This window comes from Anolis carolinensis, unplaced genomic scaffold (genome assembly GCF_035594765.1).
Source record: "Anolis carolinensis isolate JA03-04 unplaced genomic scaffold, rAnoCar3.1.pri scaffold_7, whole genome shotgun sequence".
NCBI lineage: Eukaryota > Metazoa > Chordata > Lepidosauria > Squamata > Dactyloidae > Anolis > Anolis carolinensis.
In genome coordinates, this window is record NW_026943818.1 from 1109635 (window position 1) to 1132756 (window position 23122).

General features: G+C 36.0%; 1 protein-coding gene across 3 annotated transcripts in view; it reads left to right on the forward strand.

Annotated features, from left to right (window-relative positions):
• Positions 1 to 23122, forward strand: part of lhx2 (LIM homeobox 2) — a 166114-nt gene that overhangs the window by 15687 nt on the left and 127305 nt on the right. For 2 of the 3 annotated variants that reach the window (XM_062959496.1, XM_062959495.1), the window contains exons 1-2: positions 11811 to 11981; positions 21034 to 21266. In XM_062959496.1, coding sequence (XP_062815566.1) covers positions 11817 to 11981; positions 21034 to 21266 — 398 coding nt within the window. In that variant the 5' untranslated portion in view covers positions 11811 to 11816. Of the gene's footprint in view, positions 1 to 11810; positions 11982 to 21033; positions 21267 to 23122 lie in introns of those variants that run through there. The other variant, XM_062959497.1, reaches the window with a different exon arrangement.

Consider the following 23122-nt stretch of genomic DNA (forward strand, 5'->3'; position numbering starts at 1 on the left):
AAGGAGGAGTTAAGGAAAAGCCTATTAAACATCAAATCAGGTTATGATTTTACAAATTAAGCACCAAAACATCATGTTATGCAACATATTTGACAGAAAAAGTAGTTCAATACGCAGTAATGCTATGTAGTAATTACTGTATTTACGAATTTAGCACCAAAATATCACAATATATTGAAAACATTGACTACAAAAGTGGCTTGGATTATCCAGAGGCTTGGATAAGCGAGTGTTGGATAAGTGAGACTCTACTGTAATTATATGTATACACACATATATTAAGACTTATTTTATATATTATTGTGTATATATATATATACAGACACACACATATATGAAATTAACTTATTTTATATTTCATATAATTATATCTATATATGTATAAATAATTGTATTGTATAGCTATATTATATGTATGTGTGTGTGTATTAAATCAAGAGGCTTCAGGATGGAAAGCTTGGGGGGACAAGAGAGAGAGAGAGAGAGAGAGAGAGAGAGCAGCCCACCTGTCTTAGGAGGCGGGGAGGGGGGTCGGTGGGCGGGGTCTCCCAACCCGGTGGGCGGGGCGAGGGGCGGGGCTTGGCGTGCTAGCCCCTCCCTCCCACCCGCCCACCCTGCTTGAGCCTGGGAAAGGGATGCTGCCGGGAAGGGAGCCTTGAACCGCCGGTGGGTACGCACTCCTCCTTTCCTTCCTTCCTTCCTTCCTTCCTTCCTTCCTTCCTTCCTTCCTTCCTTCCTTCCTTCCTTCCTTCCTTCCTTCCTTCCTTCCTTCCTTCCTTCCTTCCTTCCTTCCTTCCTTCCCTTTCTCATTCCCTTCGTTCCTTTCCCTGTCGTTCTTTCTTCCTTTCCTTCCTTCCTTCTTTCTTTTCTTCCTTCCCTTCTTTCCTTCTGTCTTTCCTACCCCTTCGGTTCTTCCTTCTTCCCTTCCCTTCGTTCCTTTCCCTTTCTTTCCTTCCTTCTTTCTCTTCCTCTCCCTCCCTCTCCCTTTCCTTCCATCCTTCCCTTTCTCCTTCCTTTCTTACTTATTTCCTTCTTTTCCCCCTTGGTTCCTTTCTTTCTTTCCTTCTTTTTCCCCATCTTCCTTCCTTCCCTTTCTCATTCCCTTCGTTCCTTTCCCTGTCTGTTTCTTTTCTTCCTTCCCTTCTTTCCTTCTGTCTTTCCTACCCCTTCCGTTCTTCCTTCTTTCCTTCCCTTCGTTCCTTTCCCTTTCTTTCCTTCCTTCTTTCTCTTCCTCTCCCTCCCTCTCCCTTTCCATCCTTTCTTTCCTTCCTTCCTTCCTTCCTTCCTTCCTTTCTTCCTTCCTTCCTTCCTTTCTTACTTATTTCCTTCTTTTCCCCCTTGGTTCCTTCCTTCCCTTTCTCATTCCCTTCGTTCCTTTCCCTGCCGTTCTTTCTTTCTTTCCTTCCTTCCCTTCTTTCCTCCAGTCTTTTCTTTCCTACCCCTTCGGTTCTTCCTTCCTTCCCTTCATTCTTTTCCAATTCTTTCTTTCCTTCCTTCCTTCCTTCCTTCCTTCCATCCTTCCCTTTCTCCTTCCTTTCTTACTTATTTCCTTCTTTTCCCCCTTGGTTCCTTTCTTTCTTTCCTTCTTCCCATCTTCCTTCCTTCCCTTTCTCATTCCCTTCTTTCCCTCTCCCTTCCTTTCCTTCTTCCCTTCCCTTTCCCTTCATTCATTCTTTCCCTTCCTTTCCCTTCAGTTCTTCCTTCCCTTCTTCTCTTTTCCTTCCTTCCTTCCCCTTCGCTTCGTCCTTCTTTCCTTCCTTCCCTCTCCCTTCCATCCTTTCTTCCCTCCTTTCCCCCCTTCCTTCCCTCTCCCTTCACCTTCGGTTCTTCCTTCTTTTCTTTCTTTTCCCCCTTCCTTCCTTCCTTCTTTCCTTCCTTCCCTTCCTTCCTTCCCTTCCTTTCTTTTCTATCCCTCTTCCCTTCCTTCCTTCCTTTGCCATCTTTCCCTTCTTTTCATCCTTCTCTCGCATTCCCTTCCTTTCCTGATCTTCCCTCCCTTCTTTCTCTTTCTTCCAACCTTTCTTACCTTCTTCCTTCTCTTCCTTTCGATTCCTTTCTTTCCTTCCCTTTCTCCTTCCCTTCCTTCCTTTCTTTCCCTCCTTCTTTTCTTTGCTTTCCCTTCACTTCTTCCTTCCTTCCTTTCCTATTCCCTATCTCTCTTTCCTTCCTTCCTTCCTTCCTTCCTTCCTTCCTTCCTTCCTTCCTTCCTTTCCTATTCCCTATCTCTCTTTCCTTCCTTCCTTCCTTCCTTCCTTCCTTCCTTCCTTCCTTCCTTCCTTCCTTCCTTTCCTATTCCCTATCTCTCTTTCCTTCCTTTTTTCCTTCCTTCTCTATCTTTCTTTTCTGATCTCCGCTCCCTTGTGTGCCGTGAAGCCGGGCCTTGCAGAACCACAACTCCCAAACCCTAGCATTGAGAAGTATTAGGATTGTTGTTGTTTATTTGAATCTGTTTGTGTATTTTGTTGTTGTTGTGGTGTTGCTTTCTGGCATCCATTTGCATCACTTTCATTCGTTTTGAAACCCACCCAGAGTCGATTGGATTGTAACATTTTCCAGATACAAAAGCGCTTTAAATATTGAAGATCATGGGACGCTAGGGTGGGAAGGGACCCCCAGAGGCCATCTAGTCCAACCCCCGTTCTCTTTATGAAGGCACCATCCGATCCCTCCTGACAGATGGCCACCCACCCACTAGACTCTCAGGCAGCAGAGTCCAAACCTTTAGCTGTTTGACTCTCTTGTTAAGAGAGAACAAACAGGGCAGAAATACATATTATTATCAATAGATAATAATATCTATAATAATAATATATAATATAATAATAATAATATATCAATAGATGGGTGGATAGATGACTAGATAGATCAATAGATAAATGGATGGATAGATAGATGACTAGATAGATAGATAGATAGATAGATAGATGAATAAATAGATGAATAGATAGACCAAAAGATAAATGGATGGATAGATAGATGACTAGATAGATAGATAGATAAATAGATCAATAGATAAATGGATGGATAGATAGATAGATAGATAGATAGATAGATAGATAGATGAATAAATAGATGAATAGATAGACCAAAAGATAAATGGATGGATAGATAGATGACTAGATAGATAGATAGATAAATAGATCAATAGATAAATGGATAGATAGATAGATAGATAGATAGATAGATAGATAGATAGATAGATGAATAGATAGATCAATAGATAAATGGATGGATAGATAGATGACTAGATAGATAGATAGATAGATAGATGAATAAATAGATGAATAGATAGACCAAAAGATAAATGGATGGATAGATAGATGACTAGATAGATAGATAGATAGATAGATAAATAGATCAATAGATAAATGGATGGATAGATAGATAGATAGATAGATAGATAGATAGATAGATGAATAAATAGATGAATAGATAGACCAAAAGATAAATGGATGGATAGATAGATGACTAGATAGATAGATAGATAAATAGATCAATAGATAAATGGATGGATAGATAGATAGATAGATAGATAGATAGATAGATAGATAGATAGATAGATAGATAGATGAATAAATAGATGAATAGATAGACCAAAAGATAAATGGATGGATAGATAGATGACTAGATAGATAGATAGATAGATAGATCAATAGATAAATGGATGGATGGATGGATAGATAGATAGATAGATAGATAGATAGATAGATAGATAGATAGATAGATAGATAGATGAATAGATAGATCAATAGATAAATGGATGGATAGATAGATGACTAGATAGATAGATAGATAGATGAATAAATAGATGAATAGATAGACCAAAAGATAAATGGATGGATAGATAGATGACTAGATAGATAGATAGATAGATAGATAGATAGATAGATAGATAGATAGATAGATAGATCAATAGATAAATGGATGGATGGATAGATAGATAGATAGATAGATAGATAGATAGATAGATAGATAGATAGATATATAGATGAATAGATAGATCAATAGATAAATGGATGGATAGATAGATGACTAGATAGATAGATGAATAAATAGATGAATAGCTAGATCAATAGATAAATGGATGGATAGATAGATGACTAGTTAGATCAATAGATAAATGGATGGATAGATAGATGACTAGATAGATAGATGAATAGATAAGTTTAGATAGATAATTTGCTAGGTGGATCATCATAATAAATATAATGGGAAATATAGTATACAATAATTATAATAATGAGAAAATGTATAGAGTAATAATATAAATATGAGAAAAAATAGTACATAAAATAATAATATAAATATAATGATAAAATGGCATATAAAATAATAATAATATAATGAGAAAAATAGTATAGAATAATAATAATGAGGAAAATAGTATAGAATAATAATAATGAGAACAATAGTATAGAATAATAATGAGAAAAATATAAAATAATAATATAAATATACTAGCTGTGCCCGGCCACGTGTTGCTGTGGTGAAGTATGGTGGTATGGGAAATAAAGTATTGAGGAATTGGTGATAGTTAAGGTAAAGGGTCCCCTGGGCTGAGTGGGTTGCTAGGAGACCAAGTGAGCGGAGCTTAGGCTTCTAACTGGCAGCAATTGGATAAAAACAATTATTCCTCTCCCTCTAATTAGGACTTTATTTTTCTTTTCTTTTTGTTGTATCAACCTAGAGGCATGGATGAGGGGTTGTGCTGTCAATTTTCGAGGTTGTGGGGTGTTTACTTTTGTTGTTTTGTCCGCTGCCGTGATGCCATCACTCTTTTATATATATATAGAATGAGAAAAATGGTATAGAATAATAATGAGAAAAATAGTGTAGAATAATGATGACGATGATGTTTTCCCATCCCATTGGCAAATGATGTGTCCAGGAATTCACAATATCCACCCCACAGCCCAAAGAAAGGGAAATTATAGGTGTGATTGGAAGCAGATGAGACAAGCTTGGCAATGGGAAAGGTTTCCCTTTTTCTGGTTTTTCCTTCCTTCCTTCCTTCCTTCCTTCCTTCCTTCCTTCCTTCCTTCCTTCCTTTCGTTCCCGCTCCCTCCATCCTCGGGTGGCATTAAATACCATACGAATAGCCCTTCTCTAAAAAGAGATCCAACCTTTTTGAGGTCTTGCTCCTTGCAGGGTCCAGAATGGGGTTTGAACCCACATTGGGTGGCCAGTGTAGACATGGATGGGGTGCAGCGGAGGCTGCCTGGTGTGACTGGCAGGAGCCTGGCTCTGCACCTGAGCTCCTTCCCCTTCGCCAAGACCTGCTAATTAGTGCCTCTTGCATCTCATTATCTCATTTTCAAGGAGGAGGAAGAACAGAGAGATGGGTGGGTGCGTGGGTGGATGGAGTGTTAGAGAGATAGATGAATAGATAGAAAGACAATTAGTAATAATAATAATAATATAGATAGATAGATAGATAGATAGACAATTAGTAATAATAATAATAATAATATAGATAGATAGATGAATAGATAGACAATTAGTAATAATAATAATATACAGATAGACAGATAGATAGATGAATAGATAGACAATTAGTAATAATAATAATAATATAGATAGATGAATAGATAGATAGACAATTAGTAATAATAATAATAATAATATAGATAGATAGATGAATAGATAGATAATTAGTAATAATAATAATAATAATATAGATAGATAGATAGATAGATAGATAGATGAATAGATAGATAGACAATTAGTAATAATAATAATAATAATGATAGATAGATAGATAGATAGATGAATAGATAGACAATTAGTAATAATAATAATAATAATATAGATAGATGAATAGATAGACAATTAGTAATAATAATAATAATAATATAGATAGATAGATGAATAGATAGACAGTAATAATAATAATATACAGATAGATAGACAGATAGACAGATGAATAGATAGACAATTAGTAATAATAATAATAATATAGATAGATGAATAGATAGATAGACAATTAGTAATAATAATAATATAGATAGACAGATGAATAGATAATTAGTAATAATAATAATATAGATAGACAGATGAATATATAAATGTCGCAAATAAATAAATAAATAAATGAATAGATGGATAGACAATTAGTAATAATAATAATAGATAGATAGGCAGATGAATAGATAAACAATTAGTAATAATAATAATAATATAGATAGACAGATGAATAGATAGATAGACAATTAGTAATAATAATATATAGATAGGCAGATGAATAGATAGACAATTAGTAATAATAATAATAATAATAATATAGAGAGAGAGATAAATAGATAGCTAGACAATTAGTAATAATAATAATATAGCTGTCTTATATTATTAATAATAATGTATAACAATAACAATTAATAAATATAATAATTATATGATCATGATCTATTTATGATAATGATGAAGTTCAATGAATAATAATAATAAGAATGAATAATGATGATGATATAGCTGGCTTTTAATATTATTATTATATAATTATATATAAGAATAAGTTAATACATAAATACATTTATGATCATGATCTATTTATGATGATGGTAATGGTGGAATTTGATGAATAAAAAGAATGAATTATGGTGATGATAAATTTAGGATGATGATGATGTAGCTGGCTTTTAATATAATAACAATAATAATACATTTACAATAATGATGATATATAACAATTAATAACCATTCATAGATAAAATTATAATAATTTTATGATCATGGTCTATTTATGATAATGATGGAACTTGATGAATAAGAATAAGAAGAATGATGATGATGATACTGCTGGTTTTTAATACAGTAATAATAATAAATGTATTGTAATAATTATATATAGCAATTAATAATAGTTAATAAATAATAATAATTTTATGATCATGGTGTATTTATGATCATGATAATGATGGAGTCTGATGAATAATAATGGATGATGATGATGATGATTATCATCATCATAAATTAATGATGATGGTGAATATAATTATTCTTATTGGAGCTGTCCCAGGTGCTGAAACCAGCCCAGGTTTAGGGTTGGAAGCAAAGCCAGGAGTGGATGGGCCGCTCCATTGACATGGAAGGAAGAAAAAGGAGGGAAGGAGAAAGAGGAAAAAGAAGGGGGGAAAGGAAAGAAAAGAAGGAAGAGGAGGAGGAGAGGAATGAAAAGAGCAAGAAGAGGAAAATTGGGAAAAGCTTGTAGAGGGGGAGGAAAGGCATGAAAAGAGGGAAAGGGTGGAAAGGGAGAAAGGAAAGGAAAGGGGGAAGAAGAGGAAGGGAAAGAGGAGGAAAAGAAGGAAGAAGTGGAGGAGGAGGGGAGGAATGGAAAGAGGAAGAGGAGGAAAAAAGAAGGAAAGAAAGAACGAAGGAAAGAGGAAGATAAGGAACGAAAAGAGAAAGAGGAGGGAGAATAGGAAGGAGAAGATGGGGAAAAGAAGGAAAAAAGAAGGAAGAAAAGAAGGGAGAAGTGAAGGAGGAGAGGAATGGAAAGAGGAAGAGGAGGAAAAAGAAGAAAGGAGGAAAATAAGGACTGAAAGGAGAAAGAGGAGGAAGAATAGGAAGGAGAAGATGAAGATAAAAAGGAAGAAAAAAGGGGGGGAGGAGGGGAGGAATGGAAAGAGGAAGAGGAGGAAAAAAGGAAGGAGGAAAATAAGGACTGAAAGGAGAAAGAGGAGGAAGAATAGGAAGGAGAAGATAAAGATAAGAAGGAAGAAAAAAGGGAGGAGGAGGAGGGGAGGAATGGAAAGAGGAAGAGGAGGAAAAAAGGAAGGAGGAAAATAAGGACTGAAAGGAGAAAGAGGAGGAAGAATAGGAAGGAGAAGATAAAGATAAGAAGGAAGAAAAAAGGGAGGAGGAGGAGGGGAGGAATGGAAAGAGGAAGAGGAGGAAAAAAGGAAGGAGGAAAATAAGGACTGAAAGGAGAAAGAGGAGGAAGAATAGGAAGGAGAAGATAAAGATAAGAAGGAAGAAAAAAGGGAGGAGGAGGAGGGGAGGAATGGAAAGAGGAAGAGGAGGAAAAAAGGAAGGAGGAAAATAAGGACTGAAAGGAGAAAGAGGAGGAAGAATAGGAAGGAGAAGATAAAGATAAGAAGGAAGAAAAAAGGGAGGAGGAGGAGGGGAGGAATGGAAAGAGGAAGAGGAGGAAAAAAGGAAGGAGGAAAATAAGGACTGAAAGGAGAAAGAGGAGGAAGAATAGGAAGGAGAAGATGAAGATAAGAAGGAAGAAAAAAGGGAGGAGGAGGAGGGGAGGAATGGAAAGAGGAAGAGGAGGAAAAAAGGAAGGAGGAAAATAAGGACTGAAAGGAGAAAGAGGAGGAAGAATAGGAAGGAGAAGATGAAGATAAAAAGGAAGAAAAAAGGGAGGAGGAGGAGGGGAGGAATGGAAAGAGGAAGAGGAGGAAAAAAGGAAGGAGGAAAATAAGGACTGAAAGGAGAAAGAGGAGGAAGAATAGGAAGGAGAAGATAAAGATAAGAAGGAAGAAAAAAGGGAGGAGGAGGAGGGGAGGAATGGAAAGGAAGATGAGAAAAAAGAAGAAAGGATAATAATAATAGTAATAATACTACAGTAGAGCCTCACTTATCCAACACTCGCTTATCCAATGTTCTGGATTATCCAACACATTTTTGTAGTCAATGTTTTCAATATATCATGATATTTTGGTGCTAAATTCGTAAATACAGTAATTACTACATAGCATTAATGTGTAATGAACTACTTTTTCTGTCCAATTTGTTGTATAACATGATGTTTTGGTGCTTAATTTGTAAAATCATAACCTATTTTGATGTTTAATAGGCTTTTTCTTAATCTCTTCTTACTATCCAACATATTTGCTTATCCAACGTTCTGCTGGCCCATTTATGTTGGATAAGTGAGACTCTACTGTAATAATTTTATTCTTATACCCCGCCCCATCTCCCCAAAGGGACTTGGGGCGGCTTACAATATAAAAACAAAGCAATAAAACAAAACATCAACAATAAAAACAAGTCATAAGGATGGAGGAAAATAAGGACTGAAAGGAGAAAGAGGAGGAAGAATAGGAAGGAGAAGATGAGGAAAAGAAGGAAGACAAGGAGGAGGAGGAGGAGGGGAGGAATGGAAAGAGGAAGAGGAGGAAAAAAAGAAGGAAGGATGGAGGAAAATAAAGAATGAAAGAAAGAGGAGGAAGAATGGGAAGGAGAAGATGAGGAAAAGAAGGAAGAAAAGAAGGGAGAAGTGGAGGAGGAGGAGGAGGAGGAGGGGAATGGAAAGAGGAAGAGGAGGAAAAAAGAAGGAAAGAAAGAAAGAAGGAAAGAGGAAAAGAAGGAACGAAAAGAGAAAGAGGAGGAAGAATAGGAAGAAGATGAGGAAAAGAAGGAAGACAAGGTGGAGGAGGAGGGGAGGAATGGAAAGAGGAAGAGGAGGAAAAAAAGAAGGAAGGATGGAGGAGAATAAAGAATGAAAGAAAGAGGAGGAAGAATGGGAAGGAGAAGATGAGGAAAAGAAGGAAGAAAAGAAGGGAGAAGTGGAGGAGGAGGAGGAGGAGGAGGGGAATGGAAAGAGGAAGAGGAGGAAAAAAGAAGGAAAGAAAGAAAGAAGGAAAGAGGAAAAGAAGGAACGAAAAGAGAAAGAGGAGGAAGAATAGGAAGAAGATGAGGAAAAGAAGGAAGACAAGGTGGAGGAGGAGGGGAGGAATGGAAAGAGGAAGAGGAGGGAAAAAGAAGGAAGGAAGAAAATAAGGACTGAAAGGAGAAAGAGGAGGAAGAATAGGAAGGAGAAGATGAGGAAAAGAAGGAAGACAAGGAGGAGGAGGAGGGGAGAAGGAAGAAAAGAAGGAAGAAGTGGAGGAGGAGGGGAGGAATGAAAAGAGAAGGAGGAAGAAAAGGAGGAATAGTAGGGGGAGAAATGAAAAAAAGGAGAAGTGGAGGAGGAGGAGAAAGAGGAGGGGAAAAGGGAGAAAAGAAGGAAGAGGAAAGTGATGAAAGGAGGAGAGGAAGAAAAGGAGGAAGAGGAGAGGAATGAAAGGAGGAGAGGAATAAGAGGAGGAGAGGAAGAAAAGGAGGAAGAAGGAGAAGAGAAGTCGGGGAGGCGTGTTCTTCTTCTTCTCCTTCTTCTTCTTCTTCTCTTTCGCGCGTGGCGTGGGGGCCCCTCCCCTCCTGAGGTGGGCGTGGCGTGGGGGCTGTGGCCCCGCCCCCTCCCTCCCACGTGCTCCCCACTTCCAAGGGGGGGGGGCTTGCATTGGGGAGCCATTTGGGCGCCTCAGTCTCTGGGCTCCGGAGCCGAGGCTGCGGCTTCTTCTTCTCCTCCTTCCCCGTCCTTCTTCTTTCTTGGGAAGGAAGGAAAGAAGGGAGGAAAGGAAGGAGGAGAGCCGTCGAGGGAGCCCATGGGCGGGATGCCGGCGGCGAAGAAGGAAGGAAAGAAAGAAGAGAAGGAGAAGGAGCAGCAGCGGGTGGAAGCCCTTTCCCTCTCCTTCTGAGCTTTGAAGGAAGAGAAGGAGAAGAAGAAGGAGAAGAAGGAGAGAAGAAGGAGTGGGAGGTCTTGTCTTCTGTGCTTTGGAGGAAGAGAGAAAGGAGAGAAGCGGAGGAGGAGAAGGAGAAGAAAGGACAAGGAAGGAAAGAAGGGAGGAGAAGGAGGAGTGGAACACGGGATCGGCCTCCTTCTCCTTCTGAGCTTCGGAGGAAGAGAAGAAGAAGGAGAAGAAGAAGAAGGAGAAGAAGAAGAAGAAGAAGAAGAAGGAGAAGAAGTGGGAGGTCTTGTCTTGCTCCCGCTCTCCTTCTGAGCTTCGGAGGAAGACAAGAAGGAGGAGAAGAAACGGAGGACGGGCATCGGGTCGGCCTTCTTCCCTCCCTCCCTCCTTCTGCGCTTTGGAGAATAGAGAAGAAGTGGAAGAAAGGAAGGAAAGAAAGGAGGAGAAGAAACGGAGGACGGGCATCGGGTCGTCCTTCTGTGCTTCAGAGGAAGAGGAGAAGAAGAAGAAGGAAAGGAGGAGAAGCGGAGGAGGAGGAAGGACAAGGAAAGAAAGAAGGGAGGAGAAGGAGGAGGAGGAGTGGAGAACGGGACCTGCGTTTTGGAGGAAGAAGAAGGAGCGGAAGGAAGAAAAGAAGAGGAAAAGAAGGAGTGGAAAGCGGGGTTCTGCGCTTTGGAGGAGAAAGAAGGGAAGGAGAAAGAGAAGAGGAAAGTAGGACCGGGTCGGAGCTCCTTTCTCTCTCCTTCTGCGCTTTGGAGGAAGAGAGGAAGGAAAGAAGAAAGAGAAGAAGGAGTGGAGGACGGGCCTCTTTTTCCCCCTCCTTCTGTGCTTCAGAGGAAGAGGAGAAGAAGAAGAAAGGAAGGAAAGAAGGAAAGAAGGGCCTCTTTCCCATCTCTTTCTGTGCTTCAGAGGAAGAGGAGAAGAAGAAGAAAGGAAGGAAGGAAAGAAGGGAGAGATCGGGCGGCCTCTTTCCCGTCTTTGACTTTGAAGAAGAACTTTCCCCCTCTCCTTCTGGAGGAGGAGTGGAAGAAAGGAAAGAAGGAAGGAAAGAAGAAGCAGAGGACGGATCGGGTCCTTTGAGTTTGGGAGGAAGGGAAGAAAGAGATCTTCTCCCTCTCCGTCGGTGCTCTAGTGGAGGGAAAGGACTGAAAGGAAGAAGAGGTGGAGGAGGAAGAAGAACGGGAAGAGGAGGAAGGAAAGAAAGAGGAGGAAGGAGAGGAGGAGGAGGAGGAGGAGAAGGGATGGCGCGTTGGCCTTCGCCGCCTTGGTAGGAAGAAGAAGAAGAGGAGGAGGAAGTCGGGTGCTTGTCCCTCTCTCTTCTCTTCCTTCCTCTTGTCTCCTGCGTGTCCGTGGGAGGGGGCGATGCTGTTCCACAGCCTGTCCGGGGTCCCCGAGATGCACGGCGTGATCGACGAGATGGACCGGAGGAGCAAAGGCGGAGGAGGAGAAAGAGAAAGAGAAAGAGGAGAAAGAGGAGGAGAAGCGCCCGCCATCAGCTCCGCCATCGACCGGGGAGACGCCGAGACGGTAAGGGAGGAAGAGAAGGAGAGAAGGAAGGAAGGAAGAAGAGAAGGAAAGGGAGGAGAAGAGGAGAAGGAAAGGAAGGAAGGAAGGATGGAAGGAATGAAAGAGAAGGAAAAGAAGGAGAAGAGAAAGGAAAGGCAGAAGGAGACGTGGAGGAGAGAGAAAGAAGGAAGGAAAGAGGAGGAGAGGAGGAAGAAAGGAGAAGGGAAAGAAGGAAGGAAGGAGGGATGGATGGATGGATGGAAGGAATGAAAGAGAAGGAAAAGAAGGAGAAGAGAAAGGAAAGGGAGAAGGAGACGAGGAGGAGAGAGAAAGAAGAAGGAAGGAAGGAAAAAAGGAGGAGGAAGGAAGGAGAAGGAGGAAAGAAGGAAAAGATGGAGATGGGCGGAAGGAAAGAAGGAAGGAAAGAGAAGGAGAGGAGGAGGAAGAGAAGGAGGAAGGAAAGAAGGAGGGAAGGAAAAGAGGAGGAGGAGAGGAAAGGAAGCAGAAGGAAAAGAAGGAGAAGAGGAAGGAAAGGGAGAAGGAAAGGAGGACGAGAAAGAGGAAGGAAGGAAGGAAGGAGAAAGAGAAGAGGAGGAGGAGGAAAGGCAAAAGGAAAGGGAAGGAAGAAGGAAGGAAGGAAGGAGAAGAGAAAGAAAAGTGAGAAAGAGAAGAAAAGGGAAAAAGAAAGGGAGACTGAGACAAGGAGGAGAAAGAAGAAGGAAGGAAGGAAGGAAGGAGAAAGAGAAGGAGGAGAAGGAAAGGCAAAAGGAAAGGGAAGGAAGAAGGAGGAAGGAAGGAAGGAAGGAGAAGAGAAAGGAAAGGGCGAAAGAGAAGGAAAGGGAGAAGGAGGAGGAGGAAAAAGTCCCCCACTCCAGCCTCCGAAGGAATAATGATCACCCAACAGAACTCATGCCTTACATTATTAGTATTAGTATTATTATTCGTAATAACACTATTACTAATAATAGGGCGGATTACAAATGAAGTATTATTAATAGCAGGAAGAATAGGGTTGTTTTTCCGTGAGGATTATTATTCATTATTATTATGAATAATACTTTATTTGCAACCCACCCTACCTTCCCAGCAAAAGAGGTCTCCAACCCTTCCATGCCCAACAAATAGGAGCCATCGCTATATAAAACTTATTATAACAGCAAGTCAGGAAAATGATCAAAAAGATAAAAAAGCAACGGCTTGGATAAACAAAATAGGATCACATCACAAACATTTAATAGCAATTAAAAGGCATCATTTCGTTTGGTTTCATTAGTAGTTTCTTAGCCTTAGTGCTATTATTATTTCATTGTATTTCACAATTTGCAATTTTTAAAATTATTGATCTTACTATTCGTCTCTCGTGGAAGGCTTTCATGGCTATGGCCGGAATCCCTGGGTTACTTGAGTTTTCCGGATTGTATGGACATGTCAGGAGAGAATGCTGCAGGAACATGGCCATACAGCCCAGAAAACTCACAGCAACCCATTACAATTAGTCTTTTACTATGTTACATTTTTCCAGTTATAATTATTCTATTTTCTTCCACAATTAGTCTTTTGCTGTTATTTTTTGTTTTTGTTTACCATGCTGTTATTATTCTTTCACTTTTAGTCTTTTACTGTTGTTGTTATTATTACTTTATTTTACTATGGTTATGATTTTGCTTTACTTCACTATTAGTATTTTGCTATTATATTATTATTTCATTTTTCCATTTTATTATTATTATTATTATTATTATTATTATTATTATTATTATTATTATTATTTCATTATATTATTATTATAGTGTTATTATTATTTTATTTTTCCATTATTATTATTCAATTTTATTATTATTATTATTTGTAGAATCTCCCCAAGGGGACTCAGGGCGGTTTCCAATATATATGGCAAACATTCAATGCAAAGCAACAAAAATATAGCAACAAATATATATATATTGATGCTAAAGCCCTTAGATTTTTTGAGGAATTCTTTCCTTAATTATCCTTTCAGATTAATCAGAGCTCATTACAAATTGCAAGAGCTTGGGAAGGTGTCAGTAACTAATTCCTGCCTTGGTTTAATAAATCGCACTATTATTATTTTACTATTGTTATTTCATTTTATATCACTATTGGTATTTTACTATATTATTACAGTATTATTATTTTTTATTTTTCCATTACAACAATAATATTATTTCATTTTACTATTATTATTTCATTTTATTTCACTATTGGTATTTCACTATATTATTATTATTCCATTCTAATAATAATATTATTTCATTTTACAAATTATTATTATTATTTTACGATTATTATCGTTTCATTTTGCCTTGCTGTCAGTGTCTTATTACTATTTCCTTTGACTCTTAGTACTTTTATCATTGTTTCATTTCATTTCACTTAGCATCTTACTTTATTTATTTATCCAACATAAACGGGCCCCGGCAGAATGTTGGATAAGTGAATATGTTGGATAATAAGGAGAGATTAAGAAAAAGCCTATTAAACATCAAAATAGGTTATGATTTTACAAATTAAGCACCAAAACAACAAATTTGACAGAAAAAGTAGTTCAATATGTAGTAATGCTATGTAGTAATTACTTTATTTACTATCACAATGTATTGAAAACATTGACTACAAAAATGCCTTGGATAATCCAGAACGTTGGATAAGTGAGACTCTACTGTATTTCATTTCGTTTCAACTACTTGTATTTTTACTATATTCTTATTGTTTTGTTTTGCTATTAATATTTTACTATATTATTATTGTTAGTAGTGGTATTAAAACAACTGAAGCGGTGGCTTCAGAACAATATAAATGGATGGATGGATGGATAGATAGATAGATAGATAGATAGATGGATAGATAAATAAATAGAGAGAAAGAGAGATAGCTGGATGGATAGATAGATAGATAAATAGATAGATAAATAGAGAGATAAATAGATGGATGGATGGATGGATGGATGGATGGATGGATGGATGGATGGATGGATGGATGGATGGATGGATGGATGGATGGATGGATGGATGGATGGATGGATAGATAGAAAGATAGATAGATAGATAGATAGATAGATAGATAGATAGATAGATAGATAGATAGATAGATGGATAGATAAATAGAGAGATAGATGGATGGATAAATAGAGAGATGGATGGATGGATGGATGGATGGAAGCCAGGTTTTTACCTTTTTTCTGAAACTCAGAAGATAGATATAGACATATAGATAGATAGATAGATAGATAGATAGATAGATAGATAGATAGATAGATAGATAGATAGTATTTCTTTAGGAAGAGAAACTGGAATAAATAGATCAAACGACAGGGCAAAACAGAAGGGAGAGAACTAGGACCCAAATCCTGTTGTTTCCCCGACTTTTGGCGCAAATTGGAGAAAACTTTAATGCGGATTAAATCCGCCTTTAATCCGCCTTAAAATGCTGTTTTCGATGGGGATTTTCTGCCGGAAAAGAAACTACTCAAGCGAGGCTTTCAGGGTCCGGAATCCCTTGGGGTCGCTGCGAGTTTTCGGGTCAGTTTGCCACGATCCGGGAGCAGCACTCTCTCCCGACGCTTCGCCCGCACGCCCTCCCTCAATCCGAATCCCTTCGGAGCGTTCCCAAGCTCTTTTTTAAAGCGGGATGGACCCATTGAGAGCCAGCCAAGCGCCAAGGAAAGGATCGGGGCCCCTTCCTTTTCTTTCCTATCCCTGGCTCATTTCGAGGCAGATTTCCGAGGGGATCCACACTGCCAATTTAACCCGGTTTGAACTGCATTGTGCTGCGGTGATATATGGGTCTGCACTGACCCTATAATGCGGTTCAGATTGCATTCTTCGGCAAAGTAAATCCATCTCCAGAGGGAGAGAAAAAACCCAATGCCTTTGCTTTGTCAGGGGTCTGGATATTATGATTATTATATTATTTATATTTTTATTATTATTATTATTATTATTATTATTACATTATTAATATTATATTATAATGTATATTATTATTATTTATTATATTATTATGGTCGATTAGATTATTATATCATTGTTAATATTACATTGCTATATTATGATTCTCTTCTAGTCTAGATTATATTATTATTATTATTATATTATTATTAATATTATATTATAATGTATATTATTATTATCTATTATATTATTATGGTCGATTAGATTATGATATCATTGTTAATATTACATTGCTATATTATGATTCTATTCTAGTCTAGATTATATTATTATTATTATTTTCTATCATATTATATTATTATAGTCAGATTATTAGATCATTATTAATATATTATATTGTTATATTACGATTCTATTCTATTATGACAGTCTATTCTATGAGTCTATTATTATTTTCCATTATATGATTATTATAGTCAATTAGATCATTATATTATTATTACAGTAGAGTCTCACTTATCCAAGCCTCTGGATTATCCAAGCCATTTTTGTAGTCAATGTTTTCAATATATTGTGATATTATGGTGCTAAATTCGTAAATACGGTAATTACAACATAACATTACTGCATATTGAACTACTTTTTCTGTCAAATTTGTTGTATAACATGATGTTTTGGTGCTTGATTTGTAAAATCATAACCTAATTTGATGTTTAATAGGCTTTTCCTTAACGCCTCCTTATTATCCAAGATATTCGCTTATCCAAGGTTCTGCCGGCAGGCCGGTTTAGCTTGGATAAGTGAGACTCTACTGTATTGTTATTTTCTATTATATTAATATTACTATGGCATATTAGATTATTATATTGGTATATTATTGTTATAGTATGATTATTCTATTCCATTATTATAGTTTATTAAAGTTTATTACATTACATTACAATATATTATAATATATTATATTACTATTTATTATATTATTGTTATATTAATTTTTTCTATTTTATCATTATATCATTGTGAATATATTATAATATTAATATAATATATCCTATTATCATTGGTATATTATTGTTATAGTATGATTATTCTATTCCATTATTATAGTTTATTAAAGTTTATTACATTACATTACAATATATTATAATATATTATATTACTATTTATTATATTATTGTTATATTAATTTTTTCTATGTTATCATTATATCATTGTGAATATATTATAATATTAATATAATATATCCTATTATCATTGGCATATTATTGTTATAGTATGATTATTCTATTCCATTATTATAGTCGATTAAAGTTTATTATATTACTTATAATTATATTATAATTATAATATTTATTATATTATTGTTATATTATTTTTTTATTCTATCATTATATCATTGTGAATATTATATTATAATATTAATATAATATATCCTATTATTATGATTGAGAAGTTCCAAATGCGACAGATTGGAATGGCTTTTTTTGCAAAAGGCTCTTCCTTCCTGAAGGCTTCATATAGGGAGAGATCTTTCCTTTGGAGCGGCTTCTCCCTACTATTAGTATTAGTGGGATTACTATCATCACCACCATCCCATTAGGAGGCCCTTTGCATGCCTTTCTTTTCCTTTCCCCCCTTTTTTGGGGTGGGAAAAGGGGTCCCTAAAGCCCTTTGAAGGGAAAAATGCTGCCTTTTCCCTTCTGTTCGGCATCCTTGGGGACTCGTAGGGTCACATCAAAGCAGGTCCCCAAAGTCACAAACTGAGAAATTATTATTATTAGTAGTAGTAGTATTTATACCCTGCTTTATTATTATTATTATTAGTATTAGTATTTATACCCTGCTTTTTCTCTCTCCCGCTCCAAAAAATACCAGTCTTTAAGTAGTGTTTTTAGCTATGTCAGAAACCCAGGAGGTGGGTAAGAAATTAAATTAAATTATTATTATTATTATTAACAATGACATTATTTATTTATTTATTTATTTATTTATTTATTTCATCATTTATATCCCGCCCTTCTCACCCGAGAGGGGACTCGCGGCGGCTTACAATAAACACACATATAAAAATTATACAGTACACATAAATCAGATTAAAAATTATTAATTTACGTCAACATTCATGAAAACATTCTAAAATATAAATGGACAGGTTCAAAAGACATGGTGATATCAGTAACACTATTAGTAGTAGTCATAATTTATTATTATTATTGACACCAAGACAGAGTATGACACAGCAAACGAGATAGAAATGCTGGGTTTCATATCACAAAATCACAAGTCAAACACTTCCCAAGCGTTTAGGACTGTGTGATGTATCTAATTTATTATTATTATTATTAATAATAATAAAAATGTGTCATGGTTATTATTATTGACACAATCAGTAACACTATTAATAATCATAATTAATTACTATTATTATTAATGTGGTTATGGTTATTATTGTTGACACAATGATATTGGTAATACTATTCGTAGTAATATTTTTATTTTTATTATTAATAATAATGAGGTTATGGTCATTATTATTGACACAGTGGTATCAGTAACACTATTAGTGGTCATAATTAATTACTATTATTATTAATGTGGTTATGGTTATTATTGTTGACACAATGATATTGGTAACACTATTCCTAGTAATATTTTCATTATTTTTATTATTAATAATAATGTGGTTATGGTTATTATTGACATGATGATATTAGTAACACTATTAGTAGTAATAATTAATTACTATTATTATTATTATTAATGTGGTTATGGTTATTATTATTATTGACATGATGATATTAGTAACAATATTCATAGTAATAATTTATTATTATTATTATTATTATTAATGTGGTTATGGTTATTATTGACATGATATTAGTAACAGTATTAGTAGTAATAATTTATTATTATTAATAATAATAATGTGGTAATGGTTATTATTATTGACACAATATTAGTAACTATTAGTAGTAATAATTAAGTATTATTATTAATAATAATGTGGTTATGGTTATTATTATTGACACAATATTAGTAACACTATTAGTAGTAATAATTAAGTATTATTATTAATAACAATGTGGATATGGTTGTTATTATTATTGACACAATGATATTAGTAACACTATTAGTAGTAATAATTAATTAATAATAATAATGTGGTTATGGTTATGTCATATCTATATCTATCTATAACTACTGTATGTAGTTACAAACATCCAACTTACAAGCAACTCCTGAGACCGAGTAAAGATACAAACGTCCAGGAGACAGAGCAAAGTTTGGGCTTGGTAATATACACACTGGTGTAAAGCTAGAGCAAAATGTGCTGTTGTGCAATTTAATAGACTTTCCCCCCATGTTTTTAAACAATAGACCCAATTAGGAAATGGCATAGATAGCCCATTGATAAACAGTGGGACATAATGTTATGATTGGTATTGGTGTGTACATATTATTATTATTATTATTATTATTATTATTATTATTATTATTATGATAATTAATTAACAATGGATACAAATAAAAAGCAATGTTATTTTAGTGTCAGTACTGGTCTGGGTGTCCAATTGTGTAAGTTACACAATTGGTGCGAATTGATTCTGGTGTTTACGTTTGATGTTGAACATAATTCATTTGATAAGTTATATTCTATCTAACTTTAGTTGTTATGTTGCGAGTGGTTACATATATGTTGGGTTGTTTTGCATGATTGTGTTTGTTGTCGTCTTGAGGCACTAAATGTTTGCCTTTTGTGTTTGTTTGTTGGAATCTGGATAGGGCAGAATGTAAACAAAGTATTATTATGAGTTATTATTCGTATTAGAGTCAATAATAATGGTTAATAATTAATTGATTCACATAAATTTAATGTTATTTTATCATTATGATTGGTATTGGTATTCCTACTACTAGTTATTATTCCTATAAGGGTCAATAATATATATTTATTGATTATTAATAATTAATAATTAATAGACATGACAATTAACATTATTACCTATCAAATAAATGCATTGGTGTTCATATGACTATTTGTTATTATTCGCATTAGGATCAATATAATAATTATTAATAATCAATCAATAATCGATACACATGCATTTAATGTTGCGTTAGTGTTATGACTGGCATTGGTGTTCATAGGAGTATTTGTTATTATTCCTATTCAGGTCAATATAATGATTATTAATAATAGATACACATAAATTTAATGTTGTTTTAGCATTATGATTGGTATTGGTGTTCGTATTATACTATTTGTTGTTATTCCTAGGGTCAATTTAATGATTATTGATCATTAATTAATAATTGATACACATAAATGTAATGATTGGTATTGGTGTTCATATTATACTATTTGTTATTATTCCTAGGGTCAGTATAATGATTATTGATAATTAATAAATAATCAATACACATCAATTCAATGTCATTCTAGTGTTATGATTGGCATTGGTGTTCATATGAGTATTTGTTATTATTCCTAGGGTCAATATAATGATTATTAATAATTAATCAATAATCGATACACATAAATTCAATGTTATTTTAGTGTTATGACTGGCATTAGTGTTCATATTATACTATTTGTTATTATTCCTAGGGTCAATATAATGATTATTGATAATTAATCAATAATTGATTCACATAAATTCAATATTATTTTAGTGTTATGATTGGTATTGGAGTTCATATTATACTATATGTTATTATTCCTAGGGTCAATATAATGATTATTGATAATTAATTAATAATCGGTACACATCAATTCAATGTCGTTTTAGTGTTATGATTGGTATTGGTGTTCATATGAGTATTTGTTGTTATTCCTAGGGTCAATATAATGATTATTGATAATTAATAAACAATCGATACACATAAATTTAATGTCGTTTTAGTGTTATGATTGGTATTGGTGTTCATATTAGACTATTTGTTATTATTCTTAGGGTCAATATAATGATTATTGATAATTAATAAACAATCGATACACATCAATTTAATGTCGTTTTAGTGTTATGATTGGTATTGTTCATATTATTATTTGTTATTATTAATATTAATTAATAATTACTCCTAATGTATACAAATGATGACTAATATTATTATTTTTCTGTGCTTCCTCCTCTTGTTCTTCTTCTTCTTCCCCTTGGCAGGCCATGCCTTCGCTGAGCCTGGGGTCCGGGGTCGTGGGGGGCGTGGGGGGCGAGCACGCGGCCCTGTGTGCCGGCTGTGGGGGCAAGATCTCGGACCGCTACTACCTCCTGGCGGTGGACAAGCAGTGGCACATGCGCTGCCTCCAGTGCTGCGAGTGCAAGCTCAACCTGGAGTCCGAGCTCACCTGCTTCAGCAAGGACGGGAGCATCTACTGCAAGGAGGACTACTACCGGTGAGTGAGTGAGCAGGACGAGCCACCAGCAGATGGAGATGGAGGAGGCATGGGACAACCTGGGCCCAACAGACAGACAGACAGACAGATAGATGAATAGGTAGATGGACGGATGGATAAGATACCTGGATGAATGGAAATCTATATATATAAAATGATAAAGTTGTTTGCGCAGTGACTATAACAACAAAACTAAACATCCCAGAAATACAAAATTTGGCAACACAATGCAAAAGGCTTGCCTCCAGGTTACAACAACACAACCACACCACAAAACCACAATCCGGACCCACAAAACTCACAACAACGCATCATGCAATAACAACACAACTAAACGACCCAGAAATACAAAACTTGGCAACACAATGCAAAAGCCTTGCCTCCCAGTTGTAACAACACAACCACACCACAAAACCACACAGGACCCACAAAACTCACAACAACACATCGTGACTATAACAACACAACTAAACGCCCCGTAAATACAAAACTTGGCAACACAACGCAAAAGCCTTCCCTCCAGGTTGTAACAACACAACCACACCACAAAACCACAATCCAGACCCATAAAACTCACAACAACGCATCGTGACTATAACAACACAACTAAACGCCCCAGAAATACGAAACTTGGCACACAACTAAACGCCCCAGAAATATAAAACTTCGCAACACAACACAAAAGCCTTGCCTCTCAGTTGTAACAACACAACCACACCACAAAACCACAATCCAGACCCATAAAACTCACAACAATGCATCATGACTATAACAACACAACTAAACGCCCCAGAAATACAAAACTTGGCAACACAACGCAAAAACCTTGCCTCCCGGTTGTAACAACACAACCATACCACAAAACCACAATCCGGACCCACAAAACTCACAACAATGCATCGTGACTATAACAACACAACTAAACGCCCCGTAAATACAAAACTTCGCAACACAACACAAAAGCCTTGCCTCTCAGTTGTAACAACACAACCACACCACAAAACCACAATCCAGACCCACAAAACTCACAACAATGCATCGTGACTATAACAACACAACTAAACGACCCAGAAATACAAAACTTCGCAACACAACACAAAAGCCTTGCCTCTCAGTTGTAACAACACAACCACACCACAAAACCACAATCCAGACCCACAAAACTCACAACAACGCATTGTGACTATAACAAATACAACATTTGACAACACAACTCATCCACCTCCCCAATCCCTACATTCACACTTAGCCTCCAAAAAAACAATTACAATAATAACAATGACAACAACAACAACAACAACAACAAGAATCAACACCATCACAGGCAAGAAACAGCCAGGCACTGAGGCTGAGAGGCCAGTCAGTGCTAAACTGGGCCTCCAAAAAACAATTCAGTAGCATCTAACTTATCCAGCCTTCATAATCACTACAACAACAATAATAATAAACACCTACACAGGCAAAACAAAAAAAGGACTATTGTACCACAATAAAAATATAAACCGCACTCAGCAGAATCAGACATTACAATTAACAACAAACCAAAGACAACAGGGATCTCAAGCAATTATCAATCAACACAAAAATTGAAGAAGGTAACAGACTTCAAATACTACTACTAATGTGAGTATAAAGAAGGGTGGAGGTCACAGCATCAATACAACCTAATGTAGACTGACCAACACCACCAGACTAAGCCACAGCAACGCGTGGCCGGGCACAGCTAGTACTGTATAGATGAATAGATGGATGGACGGATGGATGGATAGACAAATGGAAAGATGAATAGATAAATGAATAGATAGATGCATAGATAAGATAGATGGATGGATGGATGGATGGATGGATAGATAGGT